The 25,429-nt window shown below is 43.3% G+C and overlaps 1 protein-coding gene and 1 long non-coding RNA gene across 2 annotated transcripts in view; one reads left to right on the top strand and one right to left on the bottom strand.

Moving 5' to 3' along the window:
- The first annotated feature begins 6,475 nt into the window (after positions 1-6,475).
- The window catches only part of CHMP4B (charged multivesicular body protein 4B), a 54,945-nt gene continuing 35,991 nt past the window's right edge, over positions 6,476-25,429 (top strand). The window contains exon 1 of the mRNA XM_047069465.1: positions 6,476-6,665. Coding sequence (XP_046925421.1) covers positions 6,476-6,665 — 190 coding nt within the window. The remainder of the gene's footprint in view (positions 6,666-25,429) is intronic.
- On the bottom strand, positions 6,506-7,318 carry LOC124504125 (uncharacterized). Its single transcript, XR_006960311.1, has 2 exons — positions 7,158-7,318; positions 6,506-6,559 (listed from the first exon to the last, which is right to left on the bottom strand). It is a non-coding gene; the product is annotated as an uncharacterized LOC124504125 (long non-coding RNA).

The raw sequence follows: 25,429 nt of genomic DNA, 5'->3' as shown, positions 1-25,429 counted from the left end.
CACATGCTTGGATGCAGAGGTATGGAGTAGGCAGGCCCTGGAACCTACCATTAACTCAAGGGCAGGGGCCCTTCCAGAGCAGTCTCCACCCCCGCTCCCCACTTGCCTCTCTCAGGTTCTGCTGGGTCTCTCCTACCCCTACTGCAAACTGTGCCCTGTTCCCAGGGAGGTCATTCATACCTGCTCCCGGGCTCATCACACTTCATTTATTTGTGTTTATTTGTGCATCTCTATCCATTCATTCATTTGGATGAAGGCAGTGTAGAATAGAGAGGTTAAGGAGGTTGTTGTTACAGTAAGACTCTCAGCTTTGCCCCCACAAGCTGTGTGACCTTGGGCAAGCTGTTCAACTTCTGTTTCCCCAGTACTTAATAATATAAAATGGGGACAATGATAATGCCCACTTCATGCAGGTGTGCAGGCTAGATGGGGTAATGGATGTAAACGCTCAGCTCAGTGTCTTGCTTAGCATAAAGTACTCAATAAAGATTTCCTATTGTTTGCTGGGAGTTCAAATGCCAGCCACGTCACTTAATAATGGTATTGATGAGAGAGCATGAGGCAAGTTGAGGGGCAAAGCACAAGCTAGCAACACCTCCCACCCCCTGCCCCAGGTGGGATCTTGTGATATTCCTCAGACACTCCCGGCTACCCAAGAACAAAGGAAAGGGGTTTAAGTGCTTGCTATGGTAATGTGGGAAAATAAGGCAAATGAAAAATTGAATTCCCTTACTGCCTATAGCCCATTGACAAGTCCTTGAAACCAGCAGAGTGATCTCCCTCTAGGAGCTCAGCTGCCTTCAACATGACACTTTGCTAGGGACAAAAGAGAACCTTGACTTAACATTGTCCCAACCTCGAGGATCCAGTCAGTCTACTTCCTTTATCTCAACTGCCCCAGGATATATGCTGGCAATCATGCTCCAAGCTTATGGCCCCCCATATGCATTTGAGGGGTCTCATGACTGAGGTTTTATTAAAGGGTGATAAATGGTGTTTCCCTAGCAACAGCTAGCCCCTGGAAACCTTGCTTCCAAAATTCCTTAGAGACATCCTCTTTCCCTGACCCCCTCCCAACCTGAGGGTATATAATGAGTTACCCATCACAACCCCAGTGCAGCTCTTCCTGCCCATGGGTCCTGTCCCCGTGCTTTAATAAAATCACCATTTTTGCACCAAAGATGTCTTCAAGAATTCTTTCTTGGCCATCGGCTCCAAACCCTATGAATCCCGCCCCCCCTCTCATCACCAAAAAACTTCATCAGTATAACTGTGGGCAAGTCATTCAAACTCTGTAAACTTCTGTTTCCTCGGCTATAATCTGTACCTACCTCATAGGGCTATAGTCAGATAATTAATGAGATATTCTTTGTCAGCCATCTGACTCAAAGTGAGGGCCCATAGATGTCAGTAATTAATTATTATTCCTGTTGTTACTATTATTGTTTATTTTATAAATGTGTATTGAGCGCATATTCTGTGCCAGGCTCTTTACCTATGTTCTTATTGAATCCTCAAAATGGCCCGGTAAGGAAGATAGTGTTTCTCACAGTTGGGAAACCGAGTCGGATGGCACACCTTGCCACATGGCTGAATGGCAGAGCCTCAGTTCTAATCTGGGTTTGTGTGGTGGGCAGCAAAACATGTTTTCCTGTCATGACTTCAGCACACTCTTTTTGAAAATAAAATTCACGTAACAAAATTCACCAATTTAACTATTTTAGCATATACAATTTAGTGCCTTTTGATTGGGTTGTTTGTCTTAAAAAAAACTTCTTTTAAACGTGTATTTTGAGACAGAGAGAGAGAAAGCAGGGGAGGGGCAGAGAGAGAGAGAGGGAAAGGGAGAGAGAATCCCAAGCAGGCTCCACACTGTCAGGGCAGAGCTTGACAGGGGCTTGATCTCAAAGACCATGAGATCATGACCTGAATCAAAATCAAGAGTCAGACACTTAACCGGCTGAGCCACCCAAGCGCCCCTTGTCTTTTTGTTTTTTGAGTTGTAAGAGGGTTTTTAAATATAAGTATATTCTGCGGGCACCTGGGTGGCTCAGTCAGCTGAGCGGCCAACTCTTGATTTTGGTTCAGGTCACGTTCTCGCAGTTCATGGGTTAGAGCCCCACTTTGGGCTCTGCACTGACAGAGTGGAGCCTGCTTGGAATTCTCTTTTCCCTCTCTCTCTGTCCCTCCCCGCCCACCCCCCCACGCTCTCTCAAAATAAATAAACATTTTTTTAAAAATAAAAAATCTAGATTCTGTGTCTCCCTCTCTCTCTCTCTGTCCCACCCCCCTGCTTGTGCTCTATCCCTGTCTCTCAAAAATAAACAAATGTTGGGGCACCTGGGTGGCTCAGTTGGTTAAGTGTCCGACTTCGGCTTAGGTCATGATCTTGCGGTCTGTGAGTTCGAGCCCCGCGTCGGGCTCTGTGCTGACAGCTCAGAGCCTGAAGCCTGCTTCGGAATATGTGTCTCCCTCTCTCTCTCTGCCCCTTCCCTGCTCATGCTCTGTCCCTCTCTTTCTGTCTCAGAAATAAACGTAAAAAATTTAAAGCAAAAGAAAATAAATGTTTAAAATAAATAAGTAAAAATAAAAATAAAAATTAAAAATCTATACTCTGAATGTTAACCTCTTGTCAGGTATAGGATTTGCCATTATTTTCTCCCATTTCATGGGATGTCTTTTCACTTTTATTTATTTATTTATTTATTGAGAGAGAGAGAGAGAGAGAGAGAGAAAGAGAGAGAAAACGTGTTGAGTGGGGGAGAGGGGCAGAGGGAAAGAGAGAGAATCCCAACTCAGGGCTCGATCCCACGACCCTGGGATCATGACCTGAGCCAAAATCAAGAGTCAGATGCTCCACCAACTGAACCACCCTGGCGCCCCATTTCATAGATGTTCTTTATCAGATTGAGCAGCTCTTTTCTATTCCTACTTTGTTGAGTGTTTTTTTTTTATCAGGAAAGGGTGTTGGATGTACTCTGTTTTTTACAGTTAAAAATCAGCAAATTCTAGGGGTGCCTGGGTGGCTTAGTTAAGCGGCAGACTTCAGCTCAGGTCATGATCTTGAAGTTGGTGGGTTCGAGCCCCGTGTCAGGCTCTGTGTTGACAGCTCAGAGCCTGGAGCCTTCTTCGGATTCTGTGTCTCCCTCTCTCTCTGACCCTCCCCCGTTCATGCTCTGTCTCTCTCTGTCTCAAAAAAAAAAAGTAATAAACATTAAAAAAATAAATAAACAGTAAGCAGTAGATGGTATAGTAATGCTTATTTCTTGGGGCTTTGGTGGATGCAGATGAGATTTTGTAAGTGAGAGTACTTTGCAAATTAATAAAAACTGTATGCTTCTATTGCTGCTCTTACCAGACAAGTTTTAAAAATGGCAATATATTTAGTAAAGTACATAAGATATGTGAAGGGCAGTTATCTTCATTTTGAAGACAGGTTAATTTGTATACAGGCAGGTGAACACCACTGGATCTTGATATAGAACCTGTCCAGCACCCCACAAATATCATTCTGCCTGGTCTGTACCACACCTGAAGGTAACCACTATTCTAACCCCTATCACCATAGATTAGTTTTGCCTGGTTTTGAACTCTGTATAAATTGAATCATACAGACTTGAGTCTGATTTCTGTCACTCAGCCTAATATCTGCAAATCATCCAGGTTGTTGCATGTAATGATAGGTCACTCTTTTCACATAATTTTTAAAACTTATTTATTTGTTTATTTATTTAGAGAGAGAAAGAGAGAGGGAAGGGCAGAGAGAAGGAGAGAGAGAGAGAGAGAGAGAGAGAGAGAGAGAGAGAGAGAGAGAGAGAATATCCCAAGTAGGCTCTGTGCTGTCAACACAGAACCCGACATGGGGCTTGAACTCACCATCGATGAGATTACAACCTGAGCCAATGTTAATAGACGCTTAAACGACTGAGCCACCCAGACACCCCTTTCACATAATTTTTAGCACCAGTCAGTCATGGCTTGAAAAGGCTGTGCATTTGCCCAAGAGACCAGAAAAAATGAATTCCAGGAAAACCCCGGGCTCTCCTGTGTTGAGTCAGCCGACCCTATGAATTTCTACCAAGGCAGTTGGATTCTCAGCCAGGATCGCAGCTACCTTGCCCAAATATCACCACTTCCTATCCCACACTCCAGGTAGACATCACAAATAGATCTCAGCATATTTTTCAGGGAGTCCTGATGCAGCCTGAGAATTCTTCTCAATCCAGCAATCTGAGCACCCTACACCAATTGACTGGGGTTGGTACTCAAGATAAAATCGAAATGTTCTGTTACTATATCCCTGAGATGTTTTTCTCGGCTCCAGTTATGACATGAGGGCTTCTGCTATCACCCTCAGTTTATCCCACAGCAATATAAGACATTGATGGTGGTAAGGCCTATAGTGTCTCCTGCTCATATATTCATTGAGTCATGGCTCAAAGCCAGCAAGTCTTTTGCTACCTGTATGCCTGATTGCAGCATGACTTAGGTAAGAGGGGAGGAAATAAATTGCTTAAGTATGGAGGGGTTGCTGTAGCCACGAGGAGGCGCTAATGAAGCCTCCTTATTGATATTTTTGTATTTTGATAAAAGCTTGCAGTATCTCAATTACAAAACAAGCACAAGTGTGACTTATGTTTCATAATTTATGCAGCTGTGATTCTTGACAGTTCTGGCATGTCTCTCACATTTGAAAAATTCCTTCCAACCTGGAAAGTTGGGTGAAATAAACTTTCCCATCCTCTGGAAATGGTTCCCTGTGTATGTAGGCTGGGACTGTGGCTGATTACAATAAGAACAACAACATCTGAGGTATTAAAAAAAATTATTTTTAATGTGAGGTAGGTTTTTATCTACATGTAGATCATAGTCTGGGAAGGAGACAAGACTTGTATGTGAAATAATAGAGAAAATTTTCAGTTAAACTTTCATTTATTTGAAACTCTCTTCAAAACAACTTCACATTTTTGGAAGATCCAGAAAGGGATAAAAAAGCACTTTGAGAAGCTATGTTTTTCTTTATTGGAGAGCACTTCAGACCCTCACTCAGAACTGGTTTACCCTTTGATTTCATACAAGGCTAAGTGACAAGTAACAAGACTTCCAAATAAAAGATTGGAAGCAGCAAATTAGAATGCTGGCTTAGGGTAGGTATTGGCCACTAGATGCTGCCTCACTGCTAATGGATGGAGAGTGACTTTTTTTTTTTTTTTTGAGGGAGAGAGAGAGAGAGAGAAAGAGAGAGAGAGACCATGAGCAGGGGAGTGTCAGAGAGAGGGAGAGAGAGAATCTCAAGCAGGCTCCTAGTTGCCAGCGCAGAACCCGACATGGGGCTCGCAAACTGGGAGACCATGACCTGAGCCAAAACGGAGTTGAACACTTAACTGACTGAGCCACCCAGGTGCCCCAAGGGAGAAGTGATTCTTGACAGCAAAGGACAAGGGAAAACAATGAAATGTGGCCCCATAACCACAGTGATCTGTATAGTGCACGGACAAAAAACTCTTCAATACTTCTACTACTTTTGAAAGTTCTGGGTCTCTTCCTGGTTTAATTATTAGTGTGTATAATGATGACCAAGAATAAGGAATAACTTTTTGAGCACCTAGCTAGGCCATGCTAAATAAGCACTTTACATTACCTATCTCATATAAACTTGGAGGTGGTCTTGTTATTATCATTTCTAGTTTACAGTTTCAGACAGGAAGGCACACAGAGTAGGGGAAGTAACTTGCCTAAGTTGCAAGGTGCGTTTTGAACCTTTGCAGTCTAACTCCAGTGCCAAGGCTGTTAGTTTCTACTAGGTTTCCAAGAACCTGCTAGGCGAATAAAGAGTAGAAAGGCATTCTAGGTAGAGGGGACAAAGCATACAAAGACAGGACTAGTCAATTAAGCTAGTCAGCCACTCACTTTCTCTGAGTCTTGGTTACTCACCTACAAAATAGGAACAGTATTATCTATCATTAGGCTTGTGAGAATTAAATGTGATAATGTGTGTGAAGCACTTTGCACAATTCCTGGATCACAGAATGTACATAATGCTAATTAACGTTTTGAAAAATACTGTTATTTCTCTTCTAGTCGTCCTACCTCTACAGAACGGGCTCCAAGGAGACTACATTTCCCAGCATGCCACCTCGCCCTTTGACTCTAGCTGGACCAAAAAGACGCGCCGCGGAGCGCCTCAAGCCGGAAGACTATAGTCTCCCGGCATGCAGTGCGCCTCCTTCCATTAGATTTGAGGCACGGCCGGCGCGTTGCCCTCCGGGAGTTGTAGTCAGCGACGTATTGCTCTGACGCTGGCCGGCCCCGGGCGTGGGGGCCTGTGGGAGGTGGCGCGGCCGAGCCCAGCTGCGGGGCGGAGGCGGCGGAGAGGCCTGTGGCGGCAGGGAGCGGCGGGGCCAGGAGCGGGCGCTGGAGCCGAGCCGAGCCGAGCCGGAGCGGGCGGCGCAGGCCGGCGCGGCGAGCAGCAACCATGTCGGTGTTCGGCAAGCTGTTCGGGGCCGGAGGGGGTAAGGCCGGCAAGGGCGGCCCGACCCCTCAGGATGCCATCCAGCGGCTACGGGACACGGAGGAGATGCTAAGTAAGAAGCAGGAATTCCTGGAGACGAAGATCGAGCAGGAGCTGACCGCCGCCAAGAAGCACGGCACCAAAAACAAGCGCGGTGAGTCGGCCCAGTCCCTTCGGACTCTCCTCAGGCTCCTCTCAGGCTCTCCGGGCCCGGACTCCACCGTCGTCAGACACGCCCCGGGGGCTGCCCGGACCCTGGAACTCTCCCCGGTCAGACTCCCTTCTGGGCCTTTCCGGACCCCTCCCCTCTGGCTCCCTTGAGTGTCCCTTAGGGCCTTGGACGCCTCCACCATCAGACTCTCATTCCTGCCTTTCCCCTCAGGCTCTCCCTACCCCCCAGGCCCCTTCGGAGCCTGGTTTCTCAGCACTTCCCTCCGCCCGCCCTATATTCTGTTCTCTTCCGCCTTTTCCTCCTCTCTCAGGCCTGCCCTCACCCACCTTTGAGACGCTGCTGTCTCTTCCTTATTGGCTCATTTCTGCCCCCCATCCTAACTCATGTACCCTTCCTTGTCCTCGCCCTGCCTTCTCCTGACCCTCTGTGGGGGGTCTAGGAGCTGCCCCAGCCCTTCCCCCATTTCCCACTCACAATTCGCCTTGAGAGACCTCCTTGATGGAAAGAAAAGGGGAGTGGGAGAGTGGAGACCCCTGGTACCGTCTCTGTTCACTTGCTGAGTGAACTTGAGTAAGTTGCTTTTCTTCTTGAGGCCTCATTTTCCCCGTCCATCAGCAAGTGCCTTCCAGATCTGTGATTCACTGCTTGCTGTCTCATAGCCAGGGCTTATCAGAGTTTCTGGTAGCAGCAGAAGCCTTCACGGGTGACTCACGGCTTCCCCATGGCTTCCCCCATCCTTTCCCCATCCCTTCCCCATCCCTCTGAACCAGAAATAGGACTCCATTCCTCCATTGGCCGTGACTCCTTCCCAGTCCCCTCTACTGGGGGTCAGGGTGGGGATAGTGAACCTCGAGGCATGCTTTTAATATACTTCTGTTGTTGTATGGCTTTCTGGGCAAGTGCTTTGTATTCTTCTTAAGGTGAACGTGACAGTGCTTTAGTAACTGTAAAGCAGTTTAGAGATATTTGATCATTTTGTTGTTATGGCAATATGAGATTGAACTATAGGGTGACAACGCCTCCTCCCGCCCCCAGAGGGAAGCAAAGGTGAGAGGGGTTGAGGAACTGCACAAACAAGTATTTAATTTAGAAGTCTGCTAGTTACTAGCTGCGTGACCTTGAGCTAGTTGCTTTACCTCTCTGAAAGAAGATCATTTCTTTACGGTGACTTTACAGCACATAGTAGGGGCTAAATAGTAGTTTTCTTCGTTCTAACAGAAGAACAGAATAGCTTATCCTGAGGGTGCTTCTCTGCTGATAGTCAACAAATAACTCTGGAAAATTTTTTTTTTTAATTTTTTTTTTTCAACGTTTATTTATTTTTGCGACAGAGAGAGACAGAGCATGAACGGGGGAGGGGCAGAGAGAGAGGGAGACACAGAATCGGAAACAGGCTCCAGGCTCTGAGCCATCAGCCCAGAGCCCGACGCGGGGCTCGAACTCACGGACTGCGAGATCGTGACCTGGCTGAAGTCGGACACTTAACCGACTGCGCCACCCAGGCGCCCCTGGAAAATTTTTTTTTGAGTGCTTTTCTTTGCTGCGTATTCACAGGATGAACAAAGCACAGCTTCCACCCTAATGAGAAGACAGAAATAGGAAAATAAGTGAAAAAAATATTGTCTAGTGGTGGTGGGTGCTTAAAAAAAGATGATCTGATAGGGTGCAATGGAATGGGAAAAGAGGTGCCAGGGGAAGACCTTTTTTAAAAAGTCAAGTGTGAACTGAGCCTTAAGAAACCAGCTCTGTAAAAAGCTAGAGGAGGAGCTTTCCACTCAGGGAAAACAGCATAAGAAAAGGCCTGGAGGTTGGCCTGTTTTAAGAAACAGAAGACCTCTGGGTCTGGAGTGTAGCAATTGAAGGGGAGAGTGGTATGAACTAGGAAGATGGGGATTGAGTGGACCTTGGACTTCCTGGTAGAGTTTGGATTTTATTTCAAGTGGGTGGCAAGATGTTGCAGGGTATGTGTGTCCTTATCATTGATAGAGTTTTAAAAACACCATCTAGCTGCTCTTTGGAAAGTACACAGGTCAGGGGTGAGAGTGGGAGCAAGGAGGCCTGAGATAGTTGCTGTCGTCCATTTGTGGCCTGGATGCCAGTTGTAGGTAGCCCTGGAGATAGAGAACGGGGTTTGATTTTGCTGCCTCTAGCTTTTTTTCTCTGATGACTCTCCCTCAGTCAGGATCCTCTATTGTTCATTAGAGTCTTTGTTTTTAGCAGTCTGCATTTTGGAATGCTTTGCCTGTTGCAGGGTGATGGAGGAGAGGGTATCACTTTACCTCATCTCCCATCTGAGAGGGAGATTCTTCTGAGGTCTTTTGGTCTGGAGCTAGTTTAGTTTTTGCAGTTTTAGAGGTGATTGAATTTTCTTTCAAGAGGCTTAGAGAGGGTACCAGCAGACTGTGGAGGACCAATCTCAGTTCGTTGTAATAATTTTGCTGAAAACAGTCTGTCTTCTTCCTTTTCTTTTTTTTTTAAGTTTATTTATTTATTTTGAGGAAGGGAGGGACAGAGAGAGAGAGAGAGAGAGAGAGAGAATCCCAAGCAAGCTTCTCATGGTCAGTGCAGAGCCTGATGCGGGGCTTGAACCCACAAACCTCGAGATCATGAACTGAGCCAAAATCAAGAGTCAGACACTTAACTGACTGAGCCACCTAGGTGCCCCCAGTCTGTCTCTTTGAGTTTGGCTGAGAGGACAGGAGCTACTATTCTTTTTTAGCATCTTCTGGTCTTTTAGACCAGAAGTCTTTTAGCATCAAGGTCTTATCTGCCTATTGGGATAGTGCTGTGAGGTATTAACACCACCACATACCATCCAGTTAGTCACTTATTAGCTTGCTACTGTGGTGGGATCTGCACAATCAGATGGAAATACACTGTGTGTGCCTTCCAGGAATTCAGGATTGGTAGTGGGTGTGTTTTTGTTGTAGTTTGTGTGTGTAAAAGAGAGAGTGAGAGAGTGGAGGAGGAAAAGGAGTAGGAGGAGGAAGAGAGGAAGGGGTAGAGAAGGGAAAGAAACATACCAGTCGGTGCTGAAACGTGTGAACATGGGTCTGAGGCTGCATAGGAGGAGGTTCCTGTCTGGAAGGGAAAGGGCAAGGGGGGCTTCAGAGATGAGGGAAGTGTGAGACGGGTCAGCAGGGAGTTTGGGAGCAGTGAGAGTGATATGGGGTGAGACAGCAGATAAGTAACTGCAGACTGGCCTGTAGCCTCAGACCTCAACCTGGAAATGCTGAGGAGCCACTGGCTGTCTTAATGCAGAAGAGACAGATCAGCTTAGGTTTCCAAAGAGTATACCAGCAGCAGCGTAAAAGTAAGTAAGGAGTGTAGACCAACCAGGAAGGGGCTGGAGGCAGGAATCCATTAAGACATAAGGATAGAAAATCTTATAGACATGATTTGAGCCGTAGATTTATCATTTACTAGCTGGTGCCTTGGGCTGGTTACTCTGAACCTTAGATTTCTCCTCTGTGAATAGGAGTACTAATATCTACCTTATTGGGTTAAATTGTGTTATGCGTGCAAGGCTCTTAGCATATGCCTGCCATATGGTAAGTGATCAATAAATGCTTGCCATTATCATTATTATAAGGAGACCTGTAATTATTCAGGTGGGAACAAAGGGCCTAGAGTAGAAGCGTGAAAAACTAGATGAGAAGTAATGCATGTCAGACTTTTCTGAAGGAGAATCAAAAAAGGCTTGGTGATTTATGGGACTTGGGGGCAGGATGAAGCAGGGAGGAGTTGAGGACGATTCCCAGGTTTACAGCTTGGACAACTGGGTGGATGGTGATGCCGTTAATCAAGCTGAGAAACACAGAGGAGGAGCAATACTTCATAATTGTGTAGTCCTTTGAAGTTTGTAAAACTTCTTTTTTCCTGAGTCTCACAGCATCCATTGTGAGATTATGAACTCCTTGAGGTAGGTTGGATGCTTATGTTCATCACTGTGTCCCCTAGCATAGGGTCTGACATATGGTTAATGTTCAGTAAGTATCTATTAAATTAATGGAAACCATCTGTTGACTATGTTCTGTTATTCCCATTGTACAGAGAAGAAAATGAGGCTCAAGAGAGGATGTAACTTGATTCAGAGACCAGTTCTTCTGGTGGCTGTAGGCACCTTGTGTTCTGTTTACTCCCATGATGGCTGAAGGCATCATCATTACCTTTGTCATCACTCGGCTCATTAAACACCCACCTGGGCAAGGTGTGGTGCTGAGTGGGGGGAAAAGAAGTGAGATAGGACCACGCCCGGCCCTGTTGCCCAGCCCGGCCAGGTCCTTGTGGCATACACATTGGAAAGATGATAAATTGTCCTTTAAAACAAATCTCTGAAGGGGTGCCTGGGTGGCTCAGTCAGTTAAACATCTGACTCTTGATTTCAGCTCAGGTTGTGATCTCAGGGTTGTGAGATCGAGCCCAGCATTGGGCTCCATGCTGGGTGTGGAACGTGCTTGGGTTTCTCTCTCTCCCTCTCCCCGCCCCCTCTCTCAAATAAAATTAAATTAAAATTAAAAATTAAAAATAAATAAAACAAATCTCTGAAGCTCAAGTAGATTATTTGCAGTGCACAGATGTGTTCTAGGAAGTAGTTTTAGTTAGGGGCCTGGAGCAAAATTTGGATTGCATATTTTTGCCAAATTTCTTTTCCTTTCCTTTAGTCATGTATTCATTCTTTTTATATTAAATTATTTTATTTAATTTATGGGGGGGGGTGGAGACAGAGGGAAAGAGAGAATCTTAAGCAGTTCCACACTTGATTCAGAGCCCAATGCAGGACTCAATCTCATGACCCTGGGATCATGACTTGAGCTGAAATCAAGAGTTGGACACTCAGCCAACTGAGCTACCCAGGCACCCCACATATTCATTCTTAAGCATGTGGTAGGCTCTTAAACTGTGTCCTAGGCCCCATGCTCAGTGCTGGAAATATAGAGAAACCAGACATGGTCCCTGCCATTCAAGGGACTTAAATATCATCACCTTTCCTTTTGTATAAAGTAGAAATAATATTCATCTCACATAACCTTTGGTGAAGATGAGCTAAGATGGTGTATAAAAAAGTGTGACACATTGTGGGTATGAAAGTATACTTTTCTGGTAAAGGTTTTGCTGCTCAGGTTTGTTTCTTTCTTTCTTTCTTTCTTTCTTTCTTTCTTTCTTTCTTTCTTTCTTTCTTTTTTTAAGTTTACTTATTTATTTTGAGAGAGAGAGATAGTATGGGAGCAGGGGAGGAGCAGAGAGAGGGAGAGAATCCCAAGTAGGCTCTACATTGTCAGTGTGGAGCCCGACACAGGGCTCAAACTCACAAACTGCGAGATCATGACCCCGAGCTGAAACCAAGAGCTGGCCGCTTAACTGACTGGGCCACCCAGGTGCCCCTCGCTGCTCAGATTTCTTTGGTTTGATTGTCAAAATGGAAAAGTCCTTTAACTGAGAAGTGGATGGAACTAGGTGAACTGACAAAAATCACTCAAACTTAGGTTTTTTTTTTTTGGTTCCTTTCCACAGTACCCTGTTAGTTTTATCCCTAAGACAGATGATCAAATATCAAAGATTTTTTTTTCTTCTTAAGGCATTGTAATGAGTTATGAAGTATCTACCCTAGGTGGTTCAGATTTGCCTTTTGTCCTGTTTTAATAAAGATGAAAACAACTTGTAGAAAGGATCATATTTTAGTTTAACAAGAACTGTATAAGATTAAGAAATGGGTATGAGACTGGGTACCTTAAACACCCTACACCAATACATGTCTATTGGATTTATGGATGCAAATCAGTTCATTTACAGGTTAATTTAGGTTTAGTCAAAAATGTCTGATGGATGTAGAGAGGCTGTGTGCTCACAGGAAATACATCATCATTAGGTCCTGTTCATTGCTGGAGCCAGGGTGACTCTCTCATGTTTAATAGAATTGCTTTAAAATGTTAGCATGTGGGAAGACATCTTAATAAGTTACATTTATAGTGAATGTGGCCTTTTGGTTCTCTAGACTCAGGGTATCAGGTAGAAAAGTACAGCATCTTATTGGTGCATGTGTCAGCAGGATCTCCTTTTCCGGAGGCCCTGGGATGGAAAATCCAAAACTCACCCAGGGAACTGAGCAGTGGGAATTTCCCTTGGTGACGCTTAAGTTTCTTGTTTGAAGAAATGGCTGGCCAGATTGGGTTTGGTTTACTTCTTAAGACAGATGGAGTGTCAGAGAGGCCTTATGTGTTGGCTGTCCAAACATGCTGGTGCCTTTGATTCAAATGACAAAAATCTTTTTTTGCCCCATTTGGCAGGGAGATTAAATATTTTTAAGTGCCTGCCAGGAGGTTTATAATGTGCTTTGAAATTCAAGATAGATTTTGTTTGGAAGTTTAGCTACATGTGAGGACCTTTGAGCTTGACTATTTTGCTCAGGGAAATTTAGTGTTGTCCGTGGTTGGGTTTGTGTGCAGAGAGCGAGATCTTGGAAAATAGCTTGTGAAGATGTATGGGAGCCCTATATCCCTGAGGCAGAAAGCCAGGACCTGATTTGTTTCCAGTGGTCCAGAGCCCTGAGGTGGAGCCAGGGCTGAATGGGAGAAGGGAAGCTCTTGGAGTCTTGAGGAATTCCTTTGGGTAGGAAAGGTTTATGAAAATTTGGGCCTCTTGCCCAGAATTTTTTATGCTGTGCCATTGTCTTTAAAAGAGTGAGAGGATCTTCAAACAATACAACTCTAGAATGGTCATTTTGAGGATAGATGGTTATATTTAGAAGGAAAAGTTGAACTTAGCAACAGGAAACAAGAACAGACCTATCTGGATATAATATAGCCTGTTTTTAAGGTGTTTGGCTCAAACCAGCAGATGCTTATAGAGTTCCTTCCGGGAGGAAGGCAGCATGATGGTTTAGGCAAAAGATTTCTCTGTTTGAATGCTGGCCTCACCACTCACCAGCAGTACCTTGGCAGTTACTTATCCTCTCTGAGTTTCAATATCCCCATCTATAAAAAGGGGAAAAATAATACTTACTTCTTAGGATTCTTGTGAGGATATGGAATAAGTTGATACATGTAAAGTGCCTAGCAGAGTGCCTGGAACATAGGAGAGATGTCAATGTGTCCTTGGTTTCCCATGTATAGTCTTGGGCAAAATAAAGGATATAAAGATGGATAAGACACTACTTTTTCCCTACAAGGGCTCACACTTCAGTGAGGAAGACACATACATGTACCAGTAACTGATAAAAGGCAAAGCATGGTAAGTGTACAAATGAAGTATTAGAGGACAATACAGCAGGAATAGATTAATTCACCTCTGAGGGTTGGCAGGTTCATTTCACTCAGCCACCCATCCGGTGCCCAAATTCCCTTTGCAGTATTCCTGCCAAGCGATTAACCTCCGATTGAACCTCTTTGCTGACAGGATTTGTATTAGGTGCTCTATCCTCCCATACTACAGCATCGTCTGTCTTTGGATAGCTCTGACTATAAAATCACCTTTCTTTGGAACTGAGATCTTTCTTCCTGTAGTGCCTACTTGCAGTACAGGTTGAGGTGGTAGCTCTGTAGGGAAGCAGTTTGGGCTCGTAAAAAGAATGTGGTACAAGGCCTGGGGGCAAATCCTGGCTCTGACAGTACAGGATTGTGAACAGCGTTTCTTCCGTTGGGAAAGCTAATTGCTAATTCTGCCTCTTGGGGCCAAAGAGAACAGGTCTAATCCTCCTTCAGTAAGATAAATCAGGGAAGATAGTGCTTAATGTTTCAAGCTTGCACTTCTCTAGGACAGATCTCTGTTCCGTTGGCTGTTGCCAGGTATTTCTGTTCTTTCCCTGTTACCCTCCTCTGGATGTGCTCCTCTTTATCGGTGTTTCCTTTAAATTGTGGAGTGAGCAGAGCTGAATTTCTGAATATTCCAGCCAAGGTCTGAGCAGCATAGGCCAGAACATGCAGGGCTAGCCATTTGTCTAGGAATTAATTTGATTCTGTGTACTAAATGGCCCTGATAATTTCCATATCACTGAGACAGGTTTTTGGTTTTTTGTTTTTAAGCAAATTATATTTCTGGTGACCTTTCATTAATAAAAGAATGAACATCTTGGGGCGCCTGGGTGGCTCAGTCGGTTAGGCGTCCGACTTCAGCTCAGGTCATGATCTCGCGGTCCGTGAGTTCGAGCCCCGTGTCGGGCTCTGTGCTGACAGCTCAGAGCCTGGAGCCTGTTTCCGATTCTGTGTCTCCCTCTCTCTGCCCCTCCCCCGTTCATGCTCTGTCTCTCTCTGTCTCAAAAATAAATAAACGTTAAAAAAAAAAATTAAAAAAAAAAAGAATGAACATCTAGGAACCACTATAGTTTGGTCTTTAAGGAGTCTTAACTGAAGGGTTGAATGATTTAAATTCTTTTTTTTTTTTTTTAATGTTTTATATTTGAGAGAGAGAGAAAGAGAAAGTCAAAGTCCAAAGCAGGCTCCAAACTCCGAGCTGTCAGCACAGAGCCTGACACGGGGCTCAAACTCGCGAACCATGAGATCATGACCTGAGCCAAAGTCAGATGTTTAGGATACTTAACCGACTGAGCCACCCAAGTACCCATGGATGATTGAAATTCTTGACAAAAGCATCTAGCCGTCTTGATTCTCCCATAGTGGATATTTGTAGTTCTACCTTTTCCCTCTTCCATACAAGGCAAAACTGGCTGGAGGGCTTATTTGAGGGATGCAGGAAAACTATACATCTCCGTGGTTGTGGCTGTTTAGGTCAAAAGGTTAATGACATGGTACGGTGGAAAAGGTGATGGGCTTAGGATCAGAAGACCTGACTTATATTCCACCTCTGCCACTTGCTGGTTTTGTGATATGCAGCAAGTTTCCTTATATCTCTGAGCATCAGCTTTTTCAGCTGCAAAAACAGTATTTAATATCTCCTTTACAACTTTGCTACTCAAAGTGTAGTCTATGGGAGTATTTGGGAATGTGTTAGAAATACAGATTCTCAGTCCCTGCCAGCCCTACAGAAGCAGAACCTGCATATTTATGAGATCCCCAGGTGGTTTGTATGCACATTAAAGTTTGAGAAACACCTCTCTGTTGTGGGGGTTAAATGACAATAGTGGGCATTTTTTATATGCCCATGTCAATATTCATTCCTGGATACTCAGGGATGCTGTCTTCTTGGTCAGTTTGCTCACTTCTGTTGCTGCTCAGAGATTGAACTCTTATCTAACTCAATCAGTTTCCAGATGCCTTCAGCTATCTCCAAACCCAGTGAGGCCACAGAATGTGGTTGGTTCAGTAGAATCTGGCTCCCCCACCTTTGAAAAACTTGAAGCACATATCCTGCTAATGGGGTAATGGCCTTCTTCATGAAAGAAGTCAGTCATCTGGGTAATTGAGAAGTATTTAGTCAAGCTGTCAGTCATGAGGACCCACTGATTGTTAGGCACTGGCAACCCTGGTGGCAAGTTGGGCGCAGTTCCCATCCTTAGGAAGCACTACTGCCTAGTGGGGGGACCAGTTGGTAAAGAATTTTTACCCAGTGAGGCTTGTATAGAGTGCTATAAAAACCCCAAGTGAAGAGGAATTAATTCCACTTGGGGGTTGGGGGGTGGCTAGGAAATGAATTTTTTTTTAAGTTTTTTTTTTCTACCAGAAATGATTTTTCAAATGTGATTTCTTGGTTCAGTGGCTTTCTGGCTGTTTCCTGTTCTGTTTCTATGGCATTGGTAGTGTTCTGATCCACCAGTTTTCTGCATCAGGAGGGACAGATGTTCTCTAAGAGTCAGTTCTATGTTAGGAGCCATCTGAGATGCTGTGTGGATTTCCAGGCAGTGAAAAAGACACAGCTTGGCCCAGTGGATCCTACAGATCTGTTAAACAGATCTGTGGCTCTTTCAGAGAAAAAAAGTTACCACAACTAAATAACCCATATGTTTTTTCACTGGAGTCTTACAGCCATCCTAAGCGTACCTCTCAGGAACTTATGGATAAAGTAAAAAAAGATTCAGAGAACTTCTCAGCCAGGGGGAAAGGAGTTATATGGGATAATGAAGTATATAAATGGTGGGAGAGGATCAGTGCAGGGAATTCCATCATGAATCTGCCCTGTTTGATTCCATAAAATGATATTTTTCTGGATTTGGGGTGATAGTGAATCAAGCACCAGGTTGCTTGGGGTGCTAGGCCTGGGACTTGGCACAACCTGCTGAGGAAAGTTTTCTCTCATTGAACAATCAGGGCAATTGAGTTTGCTTAGAGCTGAAGGCTCTACAAGTCCCAAAGCAGAAGTTCAGACATTCATCCAATTCATCAAGTGTGAGGCCTGTCGAATGATCCTGCTCTCAGAAAGCCCATACTCTTGGTAGACAGGAATAATTAAAGTGCGGTAGTGTCTGTAAGGGCCAGCCACAGGAGCACCCTAAATGGCATATGTGGTAGAGATTTGAAAAAAGGAGCAGCGGGGCGCCTGGGTGGCGCAGTCGGTTAAGCGTCCGACTTCAGCCAGGTCACGATCTCGCGGTCTGTGAGTTCGAGCCCCGCGTCGGGCTCTGGGCTGATGGCTCAGAGCCTGGAGCCTGTTTCCGATGCTGTGTCTCCCTCTCTCTCTGCCCCTCCCCCGTTCATGCTCTGTCTCTCTCTGTCCCAAAAATAAATAAACGTTGAAAAAAAAAAAAATTAAAAAAAAAAAAAGAAAAAAGGAGCAGTTCTCCAGTTTAGGGTTGAGATGACAATGTGATCTTTTGTGTTAGTCCTTAAACAAGTAGGCAGCTATAGGTTGGAGTGGGGTGGGGTCGACTGGGGTGGGGATTGGGTGTAGACACTCATGTTTGGTATTTGACACCACCTCAGATCTAGAGTTGTGACTGGAAGTTGCAGAAGAACCTCTCCTTTTATCTAGCTGTGTTGAGTATAGAGTAGTATATTTGAGAAAAGGAAACTAAGGCTTTTGAAATGGATTTGGACATTGTGTACTGTTTAGGGACCTTGATGCTGAGATCCCAAATCTTTTTGGTCTTAGTGCTTTATAGGTAAACATTTGCATTTCATTTCAGATGGTCCCTTTTAAAAGAAGGTAGCTAGAAGTCATCCAGATTGGAAAGGAAGAAGAAAACTATCACTATTTGCAGATGACATGATACTATATATAGAAAACTTTAAAGATTCCACCAAAAAACTCTCAGAGCTAATAAATTAATAAATAAAGTTGTGGGGTACGAAATTAATATACAAAAATCTGTTGTATTTCTATACTCTAATAAGGAACTATCAGAAAGACAAAACAAGAAAACAGCCCCACTTAACAATTGCATCAAAAAGAATAAAATAGCCCTGGTGACTGAGCCGCCACGAGGGACTCAGCTGCCTCCCCCTTGAACCCGCTTGCTTCCCCGATGCTCTATCACCTCCCCCCACCTTTTCCCCACCCCTTCTCCTATAGGCCTTTTCCACCAAAGAAAAGAAATCATATTTATTTCCACTGTCCAGAACCTCCACTCTTTTGACCCCTTTGCTGATGCAAGTAAGGGTGATGATCTGCCTCCTGCTGGCACTGAGGATTATATATATAAGAATTCAACAAAGAAATGGCAGGAAGACCTTTACTACTGTCTAAAGCATTGTTGATGATTACGACAAAAACTAGTGAAGGTGTTTAAGAAGAAATTTGCCTGTCATAGTACTTTAATTGAGCATCCAGAATATGGAGAAGTAATTTAGCTACAGGGTGACCAGTGTAAGAATATATGCCAGGGGCGCCTGGGTGGCTCAGTCGGTTAGGCGTCCGACTTCAGCTCAGGTCACGATCTCACGGTCCATGAGTTCGAGCCCTGTGTTGGGCTCTGGGCTGATGGCTCAGAGCCTGGAGCCTGCTTCTGATTCTGTCTCCCTCTCTCTCTGCCCCTCCCCCGTTCATGCTGTGTCTCTCTCTGTCTCAAAAATAAATAAACGTTAAAAAAAAATTAAAAAAAAAAAGAATATATGCCAGTTCCTCCCTCTTAGAGATTGGACGGGCTAAGGACAACCAGCTGAAGGTTCATGGGCTTTAAGTGCCTTTGGCTCACTGAAGCTTAAGTGAGGATTTCCTCGCAATGGGTAGAATTTCCTTTCTGTCCTTTGTTACATTGTTTAAAAACCTATAGCTTCTTGTAAAGATGATCATTTGGGGTCTGCTTTTAACTTGGACTAGTTTAAGTCCTTTGTGCAATAAACTGAAAAGAGCCAAAAAAAAAAAAAAAAAACAGAATAAAATACTTAGGAATAAATTTAACTAAGAAGGTGAAAGACCTGAAAACTATAAGAAATTGATGAAAGAAATTAAGATACAAATAAATAGGAAGATATTCCTGCTCGTGGATTGGAAGAATTAATATTGTGTAAATGTCTGTACTACCCAAAGCAATCTACATATTTAATGCAATGGCATTTTTCACAGAACTAGAACAAATAATTCTAGAATTTATGTGGACCCACAAAAGACCTGAATAGCCAGAGCAGTCTTGAGAAAGAACAAAGCCAGAGGCATCACACTTCCTGATTTCAAACTATACTACAAAGCTGTAGTGATGAAAACAGTGTAGTATGGCCTAAAAGACACACAAGTCAATGGAACAGAATAAAGAGTCTTGAAATAAACCCACACATATATGGTCAATTAATTTATGACAAAGGAGGCAAGAGTATACAATGGAAGAAGGAATGGTGTCTTCAATAAATGGGTTTGGGAAAACTGGACCGCTACATAACAAAAGAATGAAATTGTACCACTGTTTATGCCATATACAAAAATTAACTCAATGGGTTAAAGACTTGAACATAAGACTTGAAACCATAAAATTCCTAGGGGAGCCTGGATGGCCCAGTCAGTAAAGCATCCAACTTCGGTTCAGGTCATGATCTCGCGGTTTGTGAATTTGAGCCCTGTGTCAGGCTCTGTGCTGACAGCTCAGAGCCTGGAGCCTGCTTCAGTTTCTGTGAGTCATTCTCTCTCTGCCCCTCCCCCACTTGTGCTGTGTCTCTCTCTGTCTCTCAAAAACAAATAAATGTAAAGAAGAAATTTTAAAAATAAACCGTAAAACTTCTAGAAGGAAACATAGGTGGTAAGCTCCTTGACATTGGTCTTAGCAATGTTTTCTTTGGATCTGACTCCAAAGGCAAGGACAACAAAAGCAAAAATAAACAAATGAGACTACATCAAACTAAAACGCATCTGTACAGTGAAGGAAGCCATTAACAAAATGAAAAGGCAACCTACTGAATCAGAGAAGATATTTGCAAATCATGTATCTGATAAGGGGTTAATATTCAAAATATATAAAGAACTCATACCACAATAACAATTTAAAAAATCTGATTAAAAAAATGGGACGGAGTATCTGAATATACATGTTTTCCAAAGAAGATATATAGGTAGCAATAGGCACTTAAAAGGATGCTCAACATCATTCATCATCAGGGCAATGCAAATCAAAACCATAATGATATATCACCTCATACCTGTCATAATGACTGTTATAAAAAAGACAAGGTATAACATTTGTTGGTAAGGATGTGAAGAAAAGGGAACCTTGTTGTACACTATTGGTGAGAATGTAAATTGGTACAAACACTATGGAAAACAGTATGGAAATTCCTCAGAAAATTAAATATAGAACTACCACATCTAGCACTTCCACTTCTGGGTACCTATCTGTTGAAAACAAAAACACTAATTTGAAAAGATATATGCATTTCCAATGTTTATTGCAGCATTATTTACAATAGTCAAAATGTGGAAACAACCCAAGTATCTGTCAATTGATGAATAGATTAAAGAAGTTGTGAGTGTATTTGGAATACTGCTCAGCCATACAAAAGAATGAAATCTTTATAACAATATGGATGGACCTTGAGGGTATAATGCTAAGTGAAATAAGTCCGAGAAAGACAAATATTACATGATTTCACTTAAAAGTGGATTACAAAAAACCCAGAGTCCTAGATACAGAGAACAGAATGGTGGTTGCCGGAGGGGATGGGGTTTGGGCAGGCAGTAAAATGGGTTAGGGGATCAGGAGGTACAAATTTCTAGTTATGAAATAAGTCATGAGGTATAATGTACAGCATAGGAAATACAGTCAGTAATACCGTTTTAACTTATGACACATGGAAACTAGACTTATTATGGTGATCAGTTTGCAATATATGTAAGTGTCATAATGATACAAATGTTAAATCGCTATGTTGTACACGTGAAACTAATATTGTATGGTTATACTTCAGTTTAAAACATAAGAGTAGCTAGAAACTTTTTCTTCATTCACAAACCCATTTGCTAAGTATATATTAACTTGAGCTATGTGCCAGATACTGTCCTAGTTTATTGGGTAAATGCAAGTGAAGGCATTGCCTTCTGTGATGCTTTACAATCTAGCTAGAGTGACAAACAAATAATCAGATATAATCAGGGTACAGTGTGATCTGTTCTAGAAGCATATTCAGAATTCAGAGTACAAGATATGCAGTGGAGGTAACTGAAACAGTCTGTATGTGTGTATGTGTGTGTTGATTGAATCTATATTTTTATCAAATAGTTTTTGGAGATAATAGAATATTACAGTAGGAAAGAACTCAAAATGTGTTAAGTGCTTGAAACTTTGAATTAATATAAAAAGTTTCTGAGAAAGAAAACCCAGGAACATGGAAATATATGTGGTGCTTTTAAAAGCACTTTATTTGAATCGGAATCCCCTTTAGGCGGACATAAGAGTGGATATATGTTTAACTTAGCTTAGTCATGAAAGAATTACTTTTAGAATACTAAATTTAAAGTACAGCTTATTCTAGTAATTACTGCAAATTCACTTTACAGTTGTCTTATTTCTTACAAAAGAAAGTAGGAATAAACTTGAGGAATGATTTACTGTATGCATAAACAGGAACTGTAAGTTTCTTGTTTATAAGCTTTAAAAGACCTGATAGTTGTAAGAGCAAAAATTAGACTTGTACATGTGTAGCCTGGCTGCTATTCTCTGCAGAGTTTTGAGGAGGAGTTGGTATTCAACAAGGCCATCAGAAAGACTCCCCATTAGGGTGAAGGCTTTGATCAGCCTGTGTCCCCAGAGTTGATTAGACTTTGAAACGTTAACTAACAAGGATGATATTTAAAACTTAAATAATTGCGGGCTCCTGGGTGGCTCAGTTCTTGAGCATCTGAGTCTTGATTTTGGCTCAGGTCATGATCCCAAGGTTATGGGAAGGAGACCCTTGTCTGGCTCCCCGCCGAGTGTGGAGCCTGCTTAAGATTCTCTCTTTCCCTTTACCCCTCTCCCCTACACGTGCTCTCTCTCTAAAACAAACAAACAAAAATTTTTAATTTAAAAAAATTTTTAAAGCTCAAATAATTGCTAGTTTCTCCTTCAAGTATACCAGTTGCTTCCACCTCTCCAGAGCATTTTCTCCTTTTAGAATCTTGTACAAGGTCAGTGAATGGTTGCAGATTTCTTGGCAAGTTTGAAGTTAGAAAATTTGGGTTTTGAGTTGTAATGGGCTCTGATAGCCTTCTATGGCATGTCCAAGGAGGGAGCTAGTATCAGCCTGGCATCCAGCTTGTTGTGTTTAGCAGACAGGGCTGCAGAGCTGGTGGTGGCAGACAGCCTTTCTCATGTTTAGATTTTATTTATTTATTGTTAAAAAAAATTTGTTTTTAACATTTACTTACTATTTTTGAGGGGGGTTGCAGAGAGAGGGAGACAGAGGATCCAGAGCAGGCTCCACAGTGTAAGCATAGAGCCCGATGCAGGGCTGGAACCCATGAACTTCGAGATTATGACCTGAGCCAAAATCAAGAGTCTGCCACTTAACGGACTAAGCCTGAGCCACGCAGGTGCCCCCTCATGTTTAGATTTTAGAGGTAATTTTGGAGGTGTAAAGGACAGAGCAGTATGGAAACACCTTTTCTTAAGTTATTTTCATCATTCTAAAAAACTTTTTCAAAGTAAAAAGATTATTTTCAGAACTAGAAATATCTTCAGAAAATGAAAACATTCCCCTGTCTTTGGGAAATGCCATATACTTTACAGACTTGATCATGTTTGATTTTTTTCCAACCACCCATGTAAGTGATATTACACCCCACACCCCCATTAGAGATGAGAAAGCTGACATTCAGAGTACAGAGTCACTGGTCCAATCCAGAAGTCTTGGGGGATCCTAATGTGGGCTGCATCACCGTGGGTTTTGGTATTTTTGGTGTCCGATAGGGCCAGGACTCCATAGCCTTCAGTGCTCATAATTTTATCAATGGACAAAATCCTGTCTTTGAGAATACATTTTTTAAAATGTTTATTTGTTTTTGAGAGAGAGACAGACAGACAGATAGACAGACATAGCACAAGCGGGGAAGGGGCAGAGAGAAAGGGAGACACAGAATCTGAAGCAGGCCCCGGGCTCTAGCTGTCAGCACAGAGCCTGATGCGGGGCTCGAACTCACGAACTGTGAGGTCATGACCTGGGGTGAAGTTGGACACTTAACTGACTGAGCCACCCAGGTGCCCCTGGAAATACATTTTTATACTATTCTTTACATAGTGTAAGTACAGTGTAGGTTATTCTGCAGGGAAATACTTCACATTTGTATAGGGTTTTGTGGCTTCCAAAGTACTTTCACATACATGATCTGGTTTTGAAAGAGAAGCTTTATAAAATAGGACAGGTTGTGATTTTAATCCCATTTTGCAGAGGAGGAAACCAGGGCTCAAAACAATTAAGTGGTTTCTGTAGGGACTGAGTCAAGGCTAGAGCTCCAGTCTGGTGCTTTCCTACTATACCATGCACTGTTCTGGCTCCCTGCTATTTTTTTTTTTTAATGTTTGTTTATTTTTGAGAGAGAAAGAGACAAGAGCATGAGTGGGGGAGGGACGGGGGTAGGGGGAGACACAGAATCCAAAGCAGGCTTCAGGCTCTGAGCTGTGAACGCAGGGCTGTAACTCAGGGACCGTGAGATCATGACCTGAGGAAAGCCGGATTCTTAACCAATGGAGCCACCCAGGTGCCCCCTGGCTCCCTGCTGTTAATGCTTAATTTCAGATTCTCTTGCCAGCTTTAGCAAGGCAATGTGTCAATAACAGGTGTGGGTCAGGTTGAGGAGGAGGGGGAGGGCAAGGTTGGGGGTCCTCAGAATGACTGGATTATGTTATCCAAAGTGGGACTAGTGCCAGAGAGAAAACCAAGAGACTGTTTATATGTGTCTAGAATGGTTTGAGAGCCTTTGCTCACTGCATTCATTCACAGTCTGTTACAGCATTAGCATTGTGCATTTCCCAGCCTGGTTTCCATTCTTTTACCACAACAAGCTCAGTTTCTCAGTGGTCTCTAGAGCAGTGTTTCTCAACCTTGGGACTATTGACATTTTGGACCAGAGAATTTGGTGCGGAGGGGACTGTCCTGTGCATTGCAGGATGTTTAGCAGCATCCTTGACTTCTACTTGCTGGATATCCATAGCATTCCTCCTCCGGTTGTGACAACAAAAAAAACACTCTCTAAACACTGCTAAATGTCCCCTGGGGGACAGAAGCTCCTAGGTTTGAGAACCACTGCTCCAGAGAGTGGCCTAAGGGTGAGAGGTTTTAAAGAGCAGAGCTGAGAGGATCCATTAAGGGTACTTTTAATCCTACCCTTTTGTTGTTCTGCTGAGGACACCAAGGTCTAGAGATAGGACACAGCCTCCTGGCTCTGCTTTCTGGGAGTCTGGCTTGAATTGGGACCTAGATCAGAATGTCTCCCTACTCAGGACTCTTTAACCAACCCAGAGGTTTTCAGTCTTCAGGTTGGAGGATGCTTTTCCAATTCCAGAAAAAATCAGGGATGGTCATGTGATAATGTGTAGTTGTACTTTAGTACCCATTAATTGAGAAGATAAATAATTACCTTCAACCAATATTTATTGAATACCCACTGTCTGTGTTTCCATCCTAGGATTGTCACATGAATGGCAGTAGGTGGTCAAGTGACAGTTGCTTTTATTATTGTGTGATATATTCACCATTTAGGGCACAGACAGTGCTGGGCAGGCACATTTCACAGAGCAGTGTAGTGTAGTGGCGACTATGAACCCTATGAGCTCACAACCCATAGGTTGGGAACCAGTTAATGTATTATACCATGAGATTTGAGAGAACAGCAGACCTGAAACTCGGGGCTTTTCTTGAAACCATGAACTATTTTTACACTCAAGAGAAAAATCTCCATAGTCTGTGGAAATACAAAGCCACTAGGCTACCCAGAGTCCTCAGTGCAGCTCTCTCAACAGCCATACACTAGGGCATTTGTGATAAAAGAAGAGGCATTTGGCTGGAAACAAGCTTTAAGTTCTTAGCATTAGTTGGTAAATGGTGCATTGGTCTGAGGGGAATTTAAAATAATGGCGTTGAACTTGAGAATATGTGTTTCCAAAGCCTCTCATCTCGAAGCACTCAGCTTCTCTGACAAGAAATATTTCTCTTATTTCAGAGGTAAGAGGCAGAGAGGTGAGGCCACACAAATGGTCCCTGAAAGAGAGCCGGCTACTCTCAGGATTAGGAACTGGGACTCTGGTTGGCATCCCAAGATGGGGTTGTTTGTTTATGTCAGATGATGGTGGGATAAGGAAAAAAGTTGTTAGATTAGCTTCTACCCAATTTGGCCAGCATTTTAAGTGCCCACTGTGAAAGACTCCATGTGAAGGGATAGTAGGACACAGATGAAGATTTGGGACAGAGGAAGGGGGTAAGGCCATTCTGTGCTGAAGGAATTGTGGAACCAAGGTACTC

Source organism: Lynx rufus, unplaced genomic scaffold, assembly GCF_022079265.1.
Source record: "Lynx rufus isolate CCGP_SWC_20201006 ecotype Redwood Valley unplaced genomic scaffold, mLynRuf1.p SCAF_8, whole genome shotgun sequence".
NCBI classification, from domain to species: domain Eukaryota; kingdom Metazoa; phylum Chordata; class Mammalia; order Carnivora; family Felidae; genus Lynx; species Lynx rufus.
This window is presented reverse-complemented; position numbering and strand designations above follow the sequence as displayed.